Source organism: Anarrhichthys ocellatus, unplaced genomic scaffold (genome assembly GCF_004355925.1).
Source record: "Anarrhichthys ocellatus isolate YVR2014 unplaced genomic scaffold, GSC_Weel_1.0 scaffold1, whole genome shotgun sequence".
NCBI lineage: Eukaryota > Metazoa > Chordata > Actinopteri > Perciformes > Anarhichadidae > Anarrhichthys > Anarrhichthys ocellatus.
In genome coordinates, this window is record NW_022280031.1 from 16217208 (window position 1) to 16236134 (window position 18927).

General features: G+C 39.4%; 2 protein-coding genes across 4 annotated transcripts; both read right to left on the reverse strand.

The window, feature by feature from the left end:
• Positions 1-445: 445 nt before the first annotated feature.
• Positions 446-9534, reverse strand: cept1b (choline/ethanolamine phosphotransferase 1b). 2 transcript variants are annotated; one of them, XM_031847801.1, is made up of 10 exons: positions 9346-9534; positions 7677-7982; positions 6919-7093; positions 5971-6118; positions 5751-5892; positions 4552-4636; positions 4149-4280; positions 2504-2662; positions 1822-1947; positions 446-1388 (listed from the first exon to the last, which is right to left on the reverse strand). In XM_031847801.1, exons 2-10 carry the CDS (start codon positions 7868-7870, stop codon positions 1266-1268), a joined length of 1284 nt encoding a protein of 427 aa, XP_031703661.1. In that variant the 5' UTR covers positions 7871-7982; positions 9346-9534; the 3' UTR covers positions 446-1265. The 2 variants fall into 2 exon arrangements, with proteins under 2 accessions (XP_031703661.1, XP_031703669.1); XM_031847809.1 differs by lacking the exon at positions 9346-9534 and adding an exon at positions 9266-9332.
• A 790-nt stretch (positions 9535-10324) lies between these two features.
• On the reverse strand, positions 10325-13014 carry pth4 (parathyroid hormone 4). 2 transcript variants are annotated; one of them, XM_031849533.1, is made up of 4 exons: positions 12895-13014; positions 12426-12489; positions 12242-12330; positions 10325-11325 (listed from the first exon to the last, which is right to left on the reverse strand). In XM_031849533.1, coding segments are annotated over exons 1-4 (426 nt in total). In that variant the 5' UTR covers positions 12897-13014; the 3' UTR covers positions 10325-11054. The 2 variants fall into 2 exon arrangements, with proteins under 2 accessions (XP_031705393.1, XP_031705402.1); XM_031849542.1 differs by lacking the exon at positions 12426-12489.
• Positions 13015-18927: the final 5913 nt, after the last annotated feature.

Here is an 18927-nt window from a genome sequence, read left to right on the forward strand (position 1 = left end):
CACACACACACACACACACACACACACACACACACACACACACACACGGATTAATCCGCCAATGAAAATAGTTCCAAACAAAAGCACCATTTCCTCCTTGTTTGAGTGACATTTGATAAGAATCTACAGTGACCAGCGGCTTCAGGACATTACTGAATAACTACATTCTTGTGAGGTGAGATGGACACATTGTCGGTTTTGGTCTTTTCATGGGATTTGTTGACAATAAGTAAAATATAGAATAATAACAATACAAGTTGCAGATGTGACAGAAAGCCGAGTGACAAAATAAGCGTTAAACATGTTGAATTTTGTACCAATCAACTGCACAATGTGGTAAAATGTGAGGTGAACCTTCGTACCAGCGAGCTGCATCTGACTGCTAGTGAGCCGAACGCTGAGGTTTTGTTAGATGTGTGAAATAAATGTGACCGAGACTGTCGAGTCTTTCCCTCTAGTGCATGACGTGTCTTAATCGTATATTAGAAAACAACATTAGACGAGACAGTAAACAGAAAATTCCCTACACGGAGAAAAGCGCCGAAAACAAACAAGTGGTTTCATTTGACAAACGAAATGAAAAACATTGGCAGTGAATATTTCACAGCTTTGTTCAATAACATCGTTTTTGTCGACAATGAGTTTCCTCCAAAAACAATTTGTTTTTGCTGAACAGTTGCACAGTTTCGTATTAATGTGCAGGAGATAAAGTTGTGTTATAAAATCATATACATGAAGGTTTACAAACGTGTCAAAGCAGGATTTTTTTTAACTTAAAAGAAAAGCACAGACATCTGTAACAGTTTGGTATTTACAATAGCAAAAAGGTAAAGTTATGCAAATATTACAAAAATTATATTCATGAAAAGCAAAGAGTTTGATTCGCTTCCTTTTTACATTTTCTTTGCACACAAACGGTTGTGAACACATCGACGTCTCTCTCCTTGAACATAGCGAGTAGCACCTGTGCTCTCCTCAGATACTCGTTCGTGAGTTTCTCAGAAGGAGAATTCAGAAAATGAAGCTGGTTACAAATTCAAGTTCTGCACCGGTGAAAAAGAAACAACGACAGTAATACTCCGGTTTCTCAGTATATATTATTTGTCCACACATTCAGTTGGCAGAAGCACATACTATTTCTTTCTTTTTTTTTTTTTTTTTTTTTTACACATTACGTCATCCCTGAATCTCTACGTGGAAAACAGAGGAGAACAGATGAGTGCGACTAAAGAGGGGGGGCAGAGTCAGTCGTGGCCGGCGTGTCCTCAGTGAGGAGCTGAACTGAGCAATGAACAAGGCTTGATTTTGAAAACAAAAATGTGAAGATGGCAGGCAATCTGGTTGCAAACACTGACACAGTAACGCACCAAGTCGAAGAAGGAAATGATCTGCGGGAGGAGAAAGAAACGGTCGTCAAACAGGAGCTCTGCACACGCCGAGGACACGCGTTAGTAGGGACTCATCGTCTCATCATATTCACCATTTTACTTACAAAATCACAACTTAGTATTTCATACGCTGGGCTTTGTTTTACTCAGTAGCTCAGAATTTAGTGTCATAGTGCTCAACTATATATTTCAGAATTTGGACTAAAGGCCTTTTCTTCATGCGATTAATTCACACATCAATATTTGTTAGTTGTTTTTGTCCTAAATACTTTTATATTACTGCGAATATTACGCAGCGCACTGCATTTCCAGAATGAGGTTGATTTTTCTGAGCTTTAAATAATGAAAAGGCATCAAACCAATCACACACTTATTATACAACTAGATTACTTTATAGTAATGTATCCAATGCTAGCATCATCTGTGTACTTACCAATGCAATCCACAGCACCAGGTACTCGTCAATAAAACTATTGAAATACTGATCCAGGAACAGGAGTCCTGGTCCCAGGAAGGCTAAATCGTGGAGATGCATCTCACTTTTTGTCATATGTGCCACCTGAGGACAGACAGAAGAAAAGAAAACACAACAGCTTTAATGTCCGGGAAGTAAAATGTCTGCTAACGTTGAAGTTAAAAGATATGAGAATAAGGGAAGTTATGTTCCACTTTTACTCACACGTTGTGTAAACTGTGCAAACTTTCTGTATCAAACCTGTGAGGCTCTAAAAGACGTACATTCTCTGAGACATCATCACTCTTTCCCTACTGCAAAGTACATTTTGTTTTTAAGCTTATCTCTTATACTTATGGTGTAATTTGTACTTTAATGTCTCTTAATGAGATGGCTTTATCAAACGCATGAAAAGCCATTATTTAAGGTTCTAAAAGCTATCTACGGTGACTACTTCCACTTCTTATATAAAGTCTATACATTAAACACAACATGGACCTCAACTTTTTCATATTTTACTCATGAACACCAGTCCTCCAGGATAAAGCAGCTACCATGTCACTTCAGGCAGTACGAAATGATTTTTAGATTATTCCATAAGTGACCACAGCATCATGTCCGACTTCTCTTCGACACAGAGGAAAAAGTAGGTTTGACTTACAACTAATTTATTGGTGATTTTGGCGGAGACGCAGCCAAACGCCAGGATATACAGACACGGATGTTTCTCGAAGAGCTGGACAGCAGACTTCTTGTATATCATCATCGCCAAAATTATAACTGAACCAATATGTAAGACTGGAGAGAGGACGCTGGTTCCCTGAGGACACAGACACAAAGACACAGACGGTTAATGTACAGCAGTACAGCTAGTATAGTATGCAGTATACTATAACAGAATCTGTAACTTTGAACTGCTGGTATTTGATCCATAAGAATTAGAATAAATCAACTCAAGCGTGTTACGTTCATACAGGGAAATATTCAGTACCACAATATTCAGCAATGACCGCTGTACTGCTGTACTCTTTGCTTTCCAAATATCAAAACGATAGCGTGTGGTGCAAACAGACACAGGCTTGTTATGAATGTTCAACCAGACGATTTAAAATGTTTAGTTTAGATGAATAACACAACGAATGTTAATTAACTACAGCGAATAAAATGTAGACATGAGAAACCTGCTAACGGCTCTGACAACTGGGTGCAGGGAGGTGTGACGTGACACTGAAGGTAGTATAGTATTTATATAGTATTTATATCAGCCAGTCTATGTGTACAAATAATCAAAGGGGAAAAATGTTATTGCTACAAGATCTTTGAAGGAAGATAAGAAAATAACAGATAACCTTTGTCATTATTTGAGAAACAGTACGAGTAAAGTTACCCGTTGATAAAGTATCTGTTGCTCTATCTCGCTAACATCCCCTGCTGTTTCTTTGTTACACTATATAACTATTCACTAACGAGGTTTCCCTCTCTGGTTATAGAACATTTCCACCCATTACTTTTGCAATGTGTGCAGGTTACGGCACTAAAACAAATCTCTGTTATTCTGGTTTGTTTTCTACCCGCCTGCATGTGCACACATCTCACAATGACTACGTTTACATGCACACTAATATTCAACTAATATTACGAATATGACAACTTTCTGAATTTGATCCGGGTCATGTAAACAGAATATTGTGTTTGGATGTTCTAAATTAGGCCTTATTCAGAGTGGAGCATTTGACATGTGGGGTATGCAGATATTATTCTGGTTTAGGATCATTCTTCAGAAGATGAGTCTCAATGGTTTGTTTTTAACCGCAATTTGTGCCTCACAGCCTCCTGCCTGTTAACGGTCGGCTCTGTGCGTTGAACACTCGTTAAACACAAACCAACCAGCCAACTGTTTGCAGAGATGAACGCCCTAAAGAGAAAGCCCACACGTCTGCCCAGAAGAAGAAGCCCACCTACTTTTAAAACTTGTGAAAGATTTGGATATCAAGAGGTTTTTTGGATATGCACACATATCTCAACGCCCACCTTTTAAAGAGGGTGTTGAAGGAATGAAATAGGGACGGTGTGTTCTCACGGCTGCACCGGAATATATTTATATGCATTAGCTTTTTAAACATGGCTACTAGGAATTTTGTCTTTTTCGGAATAAGGGAATATTTTGAGTACGTAAACGTAGTTAGTGAAGTAACTTGAAAGCATTACTTTTCTGATTTATCATGTAAACCCCCCCCCCCCCCCCCCCACAAAAAACACAACAATATCCACCCTCCGACATGCTCTGATGAAGCTTCCAGACTTACTGCTATTGTTGATCCATTTTTGCCCACTCCTCCCGTAAAAATAACTCTGAAGTAATTAGTGCAGGAGAAGATGGCTCCCAAGAAAGTGCAGATGGCCGGAACCATTTTCATCTGGATATTTAGGATCGGAATCTACCAATCAAGACATTAACAAAAACACACTAACATTAAGGAACAATACAACTGAAACATTCACAGTAAAAGATGTGTTGATCAAACTTCCAGCTGTGAGTTCACAATGAAAACATTAGAGAACGGTAAAAGTCTTTGTATTCCTGATAACAATTACAGCGACAACAGTCAAAACAAGAACGTTAGAGCAACATAACACAAACGTCATTACATAATTCATCATCAATGTCATTAGTGTAAATCTGTAGGAAGTAGAACCGATCACAATTACCAGTGACTGCCAAAAAGCAGATCCTCCCACGGCGGCCAGCAAATACATGATTATAATGAAGATTTGCACCTCAGTCACATCAATGCTGAGTGGGAGGAGAAAGCAGAGAGTGGACAGTGAGGATTAGTGACGTCTACCAGCAGCACACCGTCGTCCTGCGGCCTTCCTCCACAACACGCCGCTGGACCTGGAGCTCAGGGGAAGTCTGATTCGGAAGATTAAACAGGAAAGTAGCTGCATTTAAGATGCAGTCAGTGATATTTCACTGGCTCCTCTCTTTGATAACCAGAGACTCCAGGAAGTCGCTCACGTTTTGTAATGAGATACAGCGTGTTGTGCTAAGCTAGGCTAACCTAACCACAGAGACGTGAGATTTAAACACCTCACTCTCAGACAGACAGAGAAGACTGTCTGGATTTCTGTTTGTTACGGCTGCAACTGTCAAATATTTACATTATCAATTCATCTTTTGATTCTTTTTTTGTTTTATTAAAGTGTCTCAATAAGTGGTTTTTAAGCCACATGACTCCACGGAGGTCAGCGGCCATTGTGGAAGCAGGCAGCAGGCAGCAATGCAGCAACAGCCAGGAGGTTTACCATCATGTTCCACAGACAGGGGCCCACAGTGGCTGTGAGCATCTGTAATCCTGCTAGACAGATCTGCACCTCTGTCATGTCAAATCTACACACAGAATACATCAACTCTTAGTAACTGCTAATGAAATCACTACCGCTGAAGTGTAACTAGATCATCCTCTCTTTAATGAATCAAGTGAACAAAATGTGTTTTCAGATTCAATAATGAAAACCTCTAAAACATTAATGCAATCAATGTTTGTTGAGGTGATTAACGACCAGTCGATGCTTTAATGTCCTTTTTTCGGCACTTCATGCTTCTAGTCTGTTTTACTCAAACTTACACGAGTCTGAATTTGGCAAAAAACATGTTTGCCTTTTTGAATATTTAGTGACTGAATGAATCAATGCATACGTATAATAACAATGATTCAGATAGAAGGATGATCAATATTTTAAAACAGATATACTGTACATATTCTTATTGTTATGTTTTATTTATTCTATTTTCATGGTTCTTGACTTTTGCAGTACTTACTCTTTTGTTTTTTATTTACTCTTAGTTCATTTTGATTGTTATGCACCAAAACACAAAGGAAAAACAAGCAGCTTAGTTGACTCACATGCCGAAGCGCAGCGTTCCTGACACGTATGTCTGCCAGTGAGCACAGTAGAACATGAACATCCCAGCGAAGCAGCAGAAGAACATCCAGTCAGGGTTGGTGCCCATCTGCACTGCTATACTGGTTCCCAACACCACAAACACTGCAGAGACAAACACAAAAAAAAGACTTTAGATTCACTGAGACACAGAGGAACAAAGTCAAACGTGAGGAAACTGACCCGTGGAGAGGGAGTCACAGCCGTGGTCAAACAGCTCGCCCAGCGGAGAGCTGCTATTGGTGCGTCTGGCCTGCTTCCCGTCGATGGCGTCCAATGACTGGTAGATGAACAGACCCACGGCACACAGCAGGTACGCCCAGAGAGGAGCCTGAAATAACACGGTCGTATGCAGCAGAAACACAACGAGTGAATCAGATCTCTTTAAAGTCAGGTGACCCAGAAAGGCCTTCAGCAAAACAAAGAAATCACAGTTCATCTGGTGGGTCACTACCAGTACGTCTCATATCTTCAGAGATGTACATGGAACTAAATCATAGCGCAACTTAGACATTACTGTGACCTTTGCATGAGAACATTTCTCTCTAACTGGACCTTTTTTTAATTGAATACCCGTGGTCTGTATAATCAGGGGTCTCTTGCTGTGATTAAGATCTGTTTCCCTGAACTGCTCAATTATTAATCAGACGTCCCCGTAATCCGATACGCCCCGAGCGGACTGCTGAGCTGTACAGAAAGAAGCTCAGGGCAATGACGGCCCTAATTATAAAGAAACCGTCAATGAACAACAACACTGGGATCCCTGCAGACAGTAGAGGCAGAAGCACCTTCACCTGCTGGATCAAACTGAGGATTAAACTCTGACCTCTAACTCGAACCCACACTTTTGTTTGTTTAGTTTTAAACCAGACCTTCATCTCCTTTGTAATTTCCTAATATTTGAACAAGAAGCCTCCGTGTTTTATGATCTGCTTTTGTTTTTGATTTGCCGTAAATGCAAATTTATATTCTCAATACTCTGCTGCTCCTGCTGTGTCAAAAATACAGCTTATTCATCAATTCATTTAAATTTCTTCTCTAATGAGTGAAGGAAAACATGAACTCTAGCGTGTTAAATATGTTTTAACATGAAGCCGGGCGCCATAACGTTGTTTCAGAGTGATGACTAACCTGCTCAGTGGCGGTTGGACAGTAATAAATGAGCACGAGGGTGGTGAAGACGTTGGTGGCCAGGCCGATGATGGTGATGAGGTTGGGGGCGATCCAGGAAGGGACTCGTCCCACCAACCATTCCCAGTAGCGCTGCATCAGAGGCTCCAGCAGGGAGCGTCCAGCACTGCTGTACCTGCAGAGACCAACAACAGCCAGGTGAGGATCTGCTGACTTCACTCTGGAGGTTTACCTGCCTCCCAGAAACAATGATGGTGACGGCACAATATGGGAGTCACGACAAAGGGCTGGGTGATGATTAATGGGACTGTTTTTGACTTTCATTGGGGCTGAAAAATCGAAATAGCGAGCTGAGAACTTTGTCTGAACAAGTTGTAGCAAGTTACAGTTAAGAACAAAAAGTAAATCCTGGTTGTTGTTTTGGTAACGCGCTCCCAGCAAGTCGAAGCCTGTACATTTACACTTGAGCAAAGGCACACAGAAGAACAGTGCTCTGAATCATTTCTGTTACTCGGAGCGCTCAGGAGTGGGCTTTGTCCCTTTGAGCTTCAACAGCATCTCTTTCACACAGCAGAGCCACAGACGACGTAGCTCAACGCACACTGAACACATCGCTATCAGACTGCTTCACCTTGGGGCAGTACTCATTAGTTCTGTACATTCCGCTGCTAAACCATAGAACTAGATAAACTCACTGCACATAACATTAAATAACTCCACATCAGGCTTTACTTCAGTGTGTCTCAGAGGAGTGTTACCTGTGCTCCTCCAGTCTCTTCAGCTGGTGTCGGGACAGCGGGGGTGCGGGCAGCTCGATCAGCCTGCGCAGCACTCCAGGGGCCAGCCAGCAGGCCGCCTCCATGCCCATGCCCGGCCCGGGGTCCTTGTCCCGGACGAGGCTTCGGCGAGAACGCAGGCCCCCACCTTGCTGCTGCTGCCCCGTCGCACTCATGGAGCCCTGCTGCCTGCTGCTCTGGTCCCCGATGGCTCTGCCTCTGCCTCTGCCACTGTCCTGCCGGAGGGGCTAAAGATCCACAGTGGGGCCGGATGAGGCTGGACGAAACCTAAGAAAACAAGAGCCCAATATCACAATACTGTCGTGTGGAAATATCACAATATACTGCATTTACACATCTTCACAAAACCCATGAAGCATTTTACTAAAGCTAGAACCCAATGATTATTTTATTATTATGACAGAAATGGCTAAAAAGCAGCTAATCCTCACATGGAAGGAATTTTACAACAAAATGTACTTTAAATACAAAAGTACACGATATACAGAATGGCCAATTTCAAATTAATGTATATTAAAATATTGATAATAATTATTGACGTATTCTTATGTAGATGTATGTAATCAATTAAGTTCAAAAATAATCTTTTCAAAGAGGAATGCACATAGAAATAAATAAATAGCAATAAAACATTAAATCCAAGATGTAGACTGAACATTAAACATATTATAACTTCCCTTTTTACATAGCATAAATTCTTAGAAGCAGCACTTTACTACTAACGCTAGGTCAATGTTATACAAAAACAAAACAAAACAAAGTTTATATGCAATAATAATCACACCTCATACATTTTATGTTTATGAGTTATTAATCTGAATCTACAGAGTAACTAAAGTTATCAAACAAATGTAGTAAAGTAAGAACTTCAATATTCCTCTCAGAATTTTTAGTGTAGAAGTATAAAGTAACACAAAAAGGAAATACTCCAGTAAAGTACAAGTATTTCAAACTATACTTAAGTACAGTACTTGAGTAAATGTACTGGTTACATTCCAAACAAAAGGGTAATAAAATGCCTTGAACTGTTGTCACGCGTGTTATTGATGGTACCCTCATTATATCAGCAGAGTACCAACCACGTGACTACAAACATCTGCGAATACATGAATACCAAACACCGTTACATGCCGACATTCACAGGGTTATAATCAGCTAACTGTTGCTAAACAAATCAAAGACAGTGTGAAAGATTCACTCCGTTGAATCCCGTCTGTGTTACTAAACTATTTATTGTGACTGTCAGCAAGAACATGAGCTAATTACGACTGCAAAACAACAACCCGCCTCGGCGGTCTGCTAATGCTACCTAGCATACTCGCAGCTAGCTAGCATGCTAGCTATGCTAGTTCCACATCAGTACCGCTGCTGCTGAGGATTAGCATTAGCTGCTAGCTGGTAGCTACGGAAGACTTCAGTCACGAGTGGACGTTTCCGGTCTACTCGCTTGCTGTTAGGCTTGTTATCACTTCTTCATATTCACATGACTGAAAATACCACCGCCCATTAAAATACATTGACGAAGTCCGAGCGTACTACTGACACCTCACCTGGTGATTGCGGCTACTTTAACTTAGCTTGATTAGCTTACCCCGAAGACAGCTAACTGACGGATGTAACACTGACTAACCTGGCCGATTAAAGGACGAGAGCCGAGGGCGCTTCGAGGATCCGGAAGACAGGACCCCTCTGTGGGCGGATAGTGTTTAGAGTCGCTCTCTATGACAGTTAGACCACCGCAGGGACGTTCCAAGCTGGAGGTGGATCACCGCGACCCGGTGACTGTCACTGTGGTTGTCACAGCAAGCTAGTTCACGTTCGTTCACGTTAGCCATCACGTAAATCTCGCGTAGTTTCCTTTTCTTTTTTTTTTTTGTGAGACGACTGTTTGCACTATGGAAGCCCATTTCTGCAGCAAAAAAATATATTTATATATAAATAATTGAATAAAAATAAAAATATATATAAAAAAAGATGAATAGTTAGACTTGATAATAAAAATATGAGATAGAAAGTCAGCAAAAATGAATAAAAAAATTACAAATAAATAAATAAACAAAATTACAAATAATAATAATAATAAAAAAGATGAATAGTTAGACTTGACAATAAAAATATGAGATAGAAAGTCAGCAAAAATGAATAAAAAAATTACAAATAAATAAATAAACAAAATTACAAATAATAATAAAAAAGATGAAAAGTTAGACTTGATAATAAAAATGTCCAAATGGTAAGTCGATATTATGAGATAAAAAGTCATAATTATGAGATAGAAAGTTGAAATTATGAGATAGAAAGTCGAAATTATAAGATACTTAAACACAACAGTCATAGAAGCAGCTCTTTGGCAGTTACCCTACATTTGACATATAAATGGATCGTGAGTACATTGAAGACTACTTTAAACGTGGCTTTACAACAGATGAAATACTTCACTTGCTTGCTGTTTCACGTGGGGTTGTAGCTACTACGCAAACCCCTTGAGAGGATTTTAAGCAGCTCTGTCTCCCGGGTAGGATGGAAAAGGCTGAAGAGTGAAGGCAGGGACACGAACTGCGTTTCAAACTGCATACTTTTTATTTTTTACTTTTAGTACACACTGCTTCTGTTCTAACATGTTACGTACGGTTAAATGCAGTATTTACATTTATTTAATTGCATCTTGAACCTAAAATACACTTTTACAAAAGATAACACATTACAAGCTGTCAATGGTTTGAAATGGTTTACACTTCCTAATGGTAAATGTACTTGACCACTCAAAGCGCTTTCAACTTCATGTCAACATTCACCCTTTCACACACATACATACACACCAAGGCTGCCATGCAAAGTGACAACGTGCCCAACTAATGTTAATATTAATTCACACACATGAAAGCAAAATGTGTTATATTTGCATGATGTATTTATATTTCTTTTTGAAGTAACATTATATATTTCCACAGTTAAAAGAAAATTAATTAGCATTTGCAAACACAAGATCTTGCGAGATCGTGTCTTGCTGAGATGGAGAACAACTGTAATGTTATTTTGTACTTTTTTAATCAAGGTGAAAGCTGGTTTCACATTTTAAGAGATTGCTATCCATTATTGCCATTTGTTTTAATGTTATTATCATCAGTGTGCCATAGTAACATTGAAGTTAACACCGAACAATTATGACACCACATCAAATTAAAATAATTCTCTTCATACTGATCTGATTTTAACTCTTGGAGACATTTGGACACGTCTGCAGCTCACAGGTTGTCTAAAGACAAACGATGGACACCAATCATTATTTTTATTATATCTATGTGTACAGAGGGTTCATGTGTGTGCATTAAAGGGATGTTAGGCCTCTCTGTCTTGCTGTTGAGTCAGGTAGGGATTAAAGAAGTCTCTCAGGAGGCTCTGCACCCGGTCGGGCTGGGGGTTCCCAGCAGCAGGGACCAGCGCTGGATTCAGAGCCAGGTTCCGGACCTTTGACGGGCTGAAATCAGAAGACCGAGTCTGGGCCGTGTGGAGACCCTCGATGGCGCTGGACAGCCAGATGAGTCTCTTGAGACTCTGGATGTTCCGGCCGCGGTCGTGCATCAGCTGGTGTTCGGTCACAGCTCGGCGCCTGCAGGGAGGACAGAGATCGGTGCACCCTCAGTACAGGTCAGACATCACACTTTCATTCTTTAAATGTAGTTAAATAGAAATTAAAAGCTAAAAACAAGAACCCCAAAAAAGGACAAATAAAGGTAAAGAATAGGCAGGACTATTATGTACACAAGTAAGTGGAAAAATAGGTGTATACATACAAATGTATATAAGCACCAGACAAACAACAGAAATGAAATGTCTAGACAAGTGTTTCTGTAAGTTGTAAACAATATAAACAATGCAAATAGATAACTATTGAATAGGTGATTATATACAGTGTATACAGCATGTATAGGATTCATTTAGACAGTGACAGTGCAATGATATGTACCCGTTAAAACAGTTTGAGCTTTAACTGTAAAAATAGAAATGTAATGGAAGTGTTTGATAATTTGAGAACCATCTATCGAAATGAATGTTGCTCAAAGTTTGTAATTTCAAAAACATCAGCGGACATGAATCAAACATCCCCCACATACATACACAAAGTGATATTTCTATAAATCACATTTCATCAGTTTTACATTTCTCTGAAAAATTAAATGAGGGAGAAACTTTCTTTTGTTAATGTTCTCAGCTACACAGAAAAAAAACTGAATCTGGATGCTTTAATGCAAAATATATTTTCAACCGTTAGAGTCAATTTGTAGCACAAGTGAGGTGAGCTGTGATGTTTTCCTTCTTTTTGGGAGCAAGAAATAGTTTTTTCTTTGTAGACATTTTGTTGTTTTGCTGTGATTCTGTATCTCCGTATATTTCAAAGTATTCCTTTAAGCCACAGCTGATGCACATTAAACATTTTCCCACTGCTACTTTTACTAATTAACTAAATGATTCAGTTCTTTGCACCACTTAAAAACGATAAAATTAGGCGGGAACGAGCGTCTCACCTCTCATTTTGTTGACACTGGCTGGTTGTGAAGACAACGAGAAGCATGACAGCGAGCCACTGCACCGGCCGGAGTGACGTCTGCATCTTCTGGAAGAAAGAACGGCAAGAAACACGTTAAATAGAAGAGTCAGGATAATAAATATTCGTTCATAAATAAGTGCCTGTAAAGAGAAGCTCCTTACAAGTTTCTTGGCCCAAATTTTCATCCATTTCTTCCATTTTTCTGCACAAAACCTCAGTGTTGTCCTTTAGTAACAATGACAAACACAACTTGACTGTTTCAAGCCTGAGAAAGGATGAATATCCTCCTCCATTGAATGTAAATATACTAAATCTGCAAAAAGAAAAAAGCTACGCATATATTTTTAAATGTTTCAACTTCTTCCAGGGCGCTAAAACTCCCGGGCCAGATGTTTAACAGTCAATGTGTGTTGTTTTCTGCATGTTTCTGAGAATCATTTTCCTAAACGCCGGAGGACCTGAAAGCAGTTTGTTCCTCACAGACAAACACGTTGAACATTCATCACCACATTTACAGAAGTAACTCTTAACAGAATATAAGAAAACACAGATTACAGAAGTAACTAAAATAACTAAACTAAAATAAATCACAATCACACACACTCGTTTAGTTATGATCTCTCTACTTACATTGACCTTATAGGTGACAGCAGCTCCTCTAATGATCAGACACTAAACTGACTTCAGGTTCGACCTCCAGACCTTTTTATAAAGCCCCCTGACACACACACACACACACACACACACACACACACACACACACACACACACACACACACCTCCCACAGAATTAAGACTCTCAACAGACTCAAAGTGGGGCGTTTGATTTGCTTGTGAAACTAACGTCAGCACCGCCATCATCTCTCTGACACGTGATTCTTGTGTCTGCAAAAGAAATCAAACATTCTCCGGGTAATTTGTGAGGATACAATCCGAAGCAGCCTGCTGCACCTCGGTGTGACAGGGGCGGGGGGGGGGGTTTACACACTCGCACATGACTCTTTACATAAGCAGGTGTTTTTGAAAAGGAGGATGAAATTCAATTGAGGGATTATCATTTTTCTATTTTCTGGTCTAATCCATCCGGTTCCTCTCGGAGAGATTCAGGAGTCTGACAAAGAGGAATTTATAAAAATGGGTTTTTATTGATGTTTGAGGGTTCAAACACACGGCAGTGAGTCAGTGAAGATAAACTGAGCGTCAGCAAACTGTCAGCTCAGGTTTAAACTTTTGGTAGCACTTTGTATGACGCCAATCACTATAAACATACTTATAATACATACATACTGTTTACTATACTGATATTTAATGCATTATAATCTGCCTATAGCACTGGATGATTATAGCTGTAAGCAATCATTAATATCCATAATGCTTTATCGAAAATAATCACTAATCATGATAAAACATTTTAGACTTATTAGGTCAATAATCATAATACTTTACAATTGCTGGTCATAGTTGTAATGCACTATAATAAATCATCAATTCATTATGAACACTGTTATAATACATTATAATGTGATCATAACTTATTCTATAAGTGGTCATTGTTCGCTTTTAAATAAACATTAATTTGATTTTTGTTACTTCTAATCTTTGTATAATACATTATAATGCCGTTATGATGCATTAGAATGTGATTACAGTTACTCTAGTGGTCATTGTTTGTTTTAAGTAAAGTAAACATTAATTTTACAATTCTTTGTGTGTTGTTCTTGCATAGGTTTCATATTTTTTTACCCGACTTAAAGCAAATAATGACCATTTAAAGTAACTTATAATCACATTATAATGCATCATAACGTGATTATGATGCATCATACAAATAATACAACTATGGAAATTGTAATGAACTATGACCCTTGTAGAGACCAGCAATTAAGAAATATTATGATTCTTGACCATAAGTCATTATAAAATGCTTCACAAGGAGTTATGAGTATAGTTATAAAGCATGTTCATATTGTAGAGTGCCTATAACTATGATATATAGTACTATAACCCGATTATAAGGTGGTATATGTTCATAATGAGTTGACATTGACGTCATAGAAAGTGTGAACAAACTTGTGTGGACACGCAGTTCTTTCTGTGGTTGAGAAGCTTGTTGCCTGGAGCTCCTTCACATTGAAACCACCACCTCCACCTCCTCCTCCACCTCCTCCTCCTCCACCTCCTCCACTAACGAACCGCCGGTAAAGTGAAGTCCCTGGTTGCCGCGGTGTCATCACAGTCACCGTTAGAAACTCAGTCGTCTTGACAACACCTTCCAGGACTCAATCCCCTCCGTGACGAACGAAGGCTGCCGCCGGAGGCTCGTGGGCGGAGAGAAGCCGCGAGGACAAGTGATTTAAGCCATTAGAGAGTAAATGAACGACGATGGACAGAGAAGAAAGAGAGATCTGGTGAGAAGGAAAAGAAAAAGAGAAGAAACTAATCAGCAGATGGAGGGAAATATGTCTCACAGCATGAAAGCACAAAGCCCGACACAGAGCCTGTATTCATACAACTCAGAAACACCTTCTGACACGTTTTAGAGTAAGTGTGGAAAACATCACTGGTCGTGATGAATAAAACAATATTATGTTCATTTAAATTAAGCATTTCACAGGATGTTACACTACTTTTCTTTTTCCTTTTTATCAAATTAAGCTGCTTTGATTTAGTTTCAAATCACTTATCTGCACTACTCAGATTTTTTAGTACATATAGTATTTACGTTAAATATAAACTCATGCAGAATGGCCCATTTCAGAATCATATATATATATATATATATCTACATTATATTACTGGATTATAATGATGCATTAATTAGTTCATCTGGTGCTCTACAGCAGGAGGCCCGTCTGGTGTAAAGCAGCGAGTGTCCACGTGGTGGCAGTGCTGCACTGAGCAGCTGATGAAGAAGGTTTCACCAGATCTGCAGGAGACTAAAGACATATTTGTCTTGATATGTATAAATTACTGATATACAGCGCTCCCTAGAGGTGGAGCTGTTCATTACAGCCACTATATTCTAAGAGCCTGACCAGTAACAGAGCTAAAGATGACAAGTGTGCCCTGACAATGGCTCCAAAGGAAAGATCATGGAGTCATTAACATCTAGAGGAGGTACATACAGGTATGTATATACATACGGTGCTGGTATATACTGTATATATGTATATGTATAGCAGTTTCAAATGTCCAGTTCCCCTCATTAGCAGCTCTTTTAGTTGGCTCTTTTGTCCCGAGGAGAGGTCCGATTGGTGCCTTGACACCGAGACCTGACCCAGAACCAGGGTCAGGCCAGATCCTCATGATATTCAGTCTAATCAGGTCTGTTAGTCTCCCGTTGTGTTGCTGCAGGTCTCAGATCTGTGTGTCAGTTTACCAGATCTCTCTTTCAGTCTGTTAAGATCCGCGGCTTTTAGAATCGGGTCTATTCCTCCTCAAGGGCCGTTTTGATTGAAACTGACTATGTAATAATTAATACACATGTATTAATCTTGCCTTGAAAAGCACCAAGTGTGGCCGAAACATCGAGCTTAGCGTGCGGCCATCTTCTTCTCAATACATGACCAACCCCTTTTCTTCGGAGTGCGTTCACCAGACAACCTTTACAGCTAAGCCATATTACCTCGTGACCTTTTATCAAAGGTTGATCATGTCATCTGTCACTTCAGACAAACAGTGATGCTCCCTCCACAGAGACTGTACCTCTTACAGTAATGAAGAGGTACAAATATCCAGAATCTTTATAAGAAAAAGCTCAAATTCGGGAAAGGTCGGATGAAATAAACTTTTTTGTCCTGGTGGATTAGAACTCACATCATCAGTGCTTTTTGTTAATCACTAGAGGAAGGACCTGTGGACATTAAGAATATCTATATCTGGCATTTAATGGCCTACAGGAGTATTATTGCTCATTATGTTGTCACCATGACTGATCCCAGCTGTTTACATGCTAACGTAGTGATGACCGAAGACGTCCGGCACATTAATGTGATTTCTGGGTTTGAATCCTGCACAGAAAGTTCTCTGCTGGTAATCGTGGCCTTCAACCACCTCTCTGTGAAAATAATAGATACTTTCTGAACTCTTGATTCACTCTCGACAAAAACATACCTGAAAACAGAAACACTTCAGACTTTTCACAACTTTATAGACAGTTTCTGTGAACGTCCAACCGGTAAGAGGCCCCTGGGTTAGACCCAGGACACGCTGGAGAGATTTTATGTTTTGGCTGGCCTGGAAGTATCACATCAGACTTTTGAAAACTACACAATACCTATCCATACATATATTTGTATATACACTGTATATATGTGTGTATATACTTGTAGTCACTGTTGGTTGAGGTCTTTTCATAGGATTTGTTGAGAATAAGGAATATTAAACCTTAAATTGGACATATGAAAAACTATTGTGCTTGTTCACACATTTGGGTCAACCCAGTCAGATTATTGTGGTTTCCCTAAATCATAAAACATTGACTCAGCAAGCCAATGAGATCTGGCTCCTCTTTATACGTCACATGCAGGCTCATTAAAACATAACACCACAGTCTGAGGTGTGGCATATTTCTATCAGAGCAGACCGACGGTTCAGATAGAGACGGTGAATACAGGTATATTCAGACAGACAGTATGAGAACAATTAGGTGTTTGTTTTAAAACATTAAAGCATGTAAACATGTTCTGGTAGAAACCCAGAACACAAGCCTAACGAGCACAATATGTCCTGCTTTAATACTTCATCATAATCTCTTGAAGCTGCTCTCTTAAAGGACAAGAAGTCTAAAAGTATTCAAACTGTTGCTCTTGACTAAAGCATTCTGGGATTTCCAGTTCAAAGTTATTCAATGATAATAATAATGATTTATGAGGCGTGATGGTCATTCCTCTCCCAGAAGAAGCCATTCATTCAGTACGTAAAAGAAAAAAAATAATCTAAATAAGTAAATTAAAAATCTGTAAAAATAAATCTTTCCAAAAAAATCACAAATTGACACGGATGTATTTCAAATTCCAATGGCTTTATTTGATGGATATAGATTTGTATATATTTATATATATTATATATATTATATATATATACTTATGTGACAACTTTTACTCAGTTGCTTGATTATCATCTTTTGTTCAGCTTAAGTTCAAACGACATGACACTAAGACCAAAGGCATTCCACATGATCATATCTTACAAAAGAGTAAAGAAAACAACATGACACACACACACACACACACACACACACATACATACACACATCAATGTACAGGTATCGTGGTTCTGTTTGTAGAAAGAACTGAAAAATAAAAAGCAGATAAAGAGACGAGAGACGAGCGGACAGAGTGAGAGTGTGAGGGAGAGAAAGTGAGAAACCAGATGAACCACTGGAGCCAAACTGGAGGATTCTGTTGCATAGATTGAAGCAAACAGGAGGAGGATGTTTGATCGAAAGGGACAGGATGAGAGTGACACACACACACACATGCACACACACATTCTTAGGGAAGCACAGGAAGTTTTATTTTGTCTCCCAAACAAATCACCGTGAGGCTCAGAATCTGCCAGACAGGACGACTGAAGACATGGAGGTCAAGTCACTTTGAGCTAAATGCTAACGCCAGTATGCTAACGTGCTGATGTTTAGCAGAATATTTACCATCTTAGTTTACATAACGCAAAAGCACTAACTAACTAGCAGGCTGATGGGAAACAAAATGAAGACTTTGACCTGATGATGGCGCGTCTGAGAAATGATTTATCAACCTCATGATGGCGCTAGAGGAAGAGTCAGCGAATCACCAAAGTCAGACGGATTCATCCTCTGGGGAACATGAATGTCTTAACGAAATTTAATGACAATCCGTCAAACAGTTGTTGAGATATTTGAGTCCAGACCAAAGAAATATTTTGACTACTTTGACGCTAAACTCAAATGAATAAAGGATTCACTTTGTCCTCATCAGAAGGCTTTGAAACGACATTTAGACGTCCGTGAGGAATAAAATGTACAGAAAATATAAACTATAAATGAACCGATAGCTGAATGGTTGAGGTCCAAACCAAAAACTTGGATTCATGGTCTCAGTGTTTCTTGAATCCAAGCGTCTCAACACACTCGGTTGCACTTTAACGTGACCACAAAGTCCAACATTCACTCACACATCGATGCAAAACGTTAAACGCTGAAAACACAGCGGCCATGACGGACATTTCTACAGCCGAAAGAAAAACCAAAAGGTCAACGAATACATTTGTTAGGTTATGTGATACAGATTTCTAATCTAAAGAGAACTGTTACGTTACGATGAAGTCAGAAGTTTGTATCCAACAGATAAACTGACTCGATGTACTCTGGTAGATTATCACTCGCTGTTCTTTAAATCCTCGTACCGTTTAATACATTTCATGAAATACTCTTGTTCTCCGTCTTTCCTGTGTCCGAGTCAGAGATAAGACAAGACCATGTTTAGCATAGCTTAGCACAAAGACTGGAATCAGGGGGAAACTGCTAGCGTATTGCCATCAAAAGAGAGAAAATCTAATCCCGCTTGATTTAGAGATGTAGGAATAGAAATAGAATAGAAATCTAAAGAGGAGATTTTGTGGCTTCGGCAGTTTTTTTCTTGGTGTCTTGTGGTTTTTGTGCCGTTTTAGACTTTTAAATCC

Excerpts from the sequence above, each read along its gene's own strand:
- pth4 (XM_031849533.1), bottom strand. Across the intron at positions 12,331-12,425 it reads AAATTTGGGCCAAGAAACTT|AAGATGCAGACGTCACTCCG; the intron begins GTAAGGAGCTTC and ends TCTTTCTTCCAG. Across the intron at positions 11,326-12,241 it reads CAGTGTCAACAAAATGAGAG|GCGCCGAGCTGTGACCGAAC; the intron begins GTGAGACGCTCG and ends TCCTCCCTGCAG.
- cept1b (XM_031847801.1), bottom strand. The coding sequence starts at position 7,870 with ATGAGTGCGACGGGGCAGCAGCAGCAAGGTGGGGGCCTGCGTTCTCGC. Across the intron at positions 6,119-6,918 it reads GTCCAACCGCCACTGAGCAG|GCTCCTCTCTGGGCGTACCT; the intron begins GTTAGTCATCAC and ends GTGTTATTTCAG. Across the intron at positions 5,893-5,970 it reads CTGTGACTCCCTCTCCACGG|TGTTTGTGGTGTTGGGAACC; the intron begins GTCAGTTTCCTC and ends TTGTCTCTGCAG.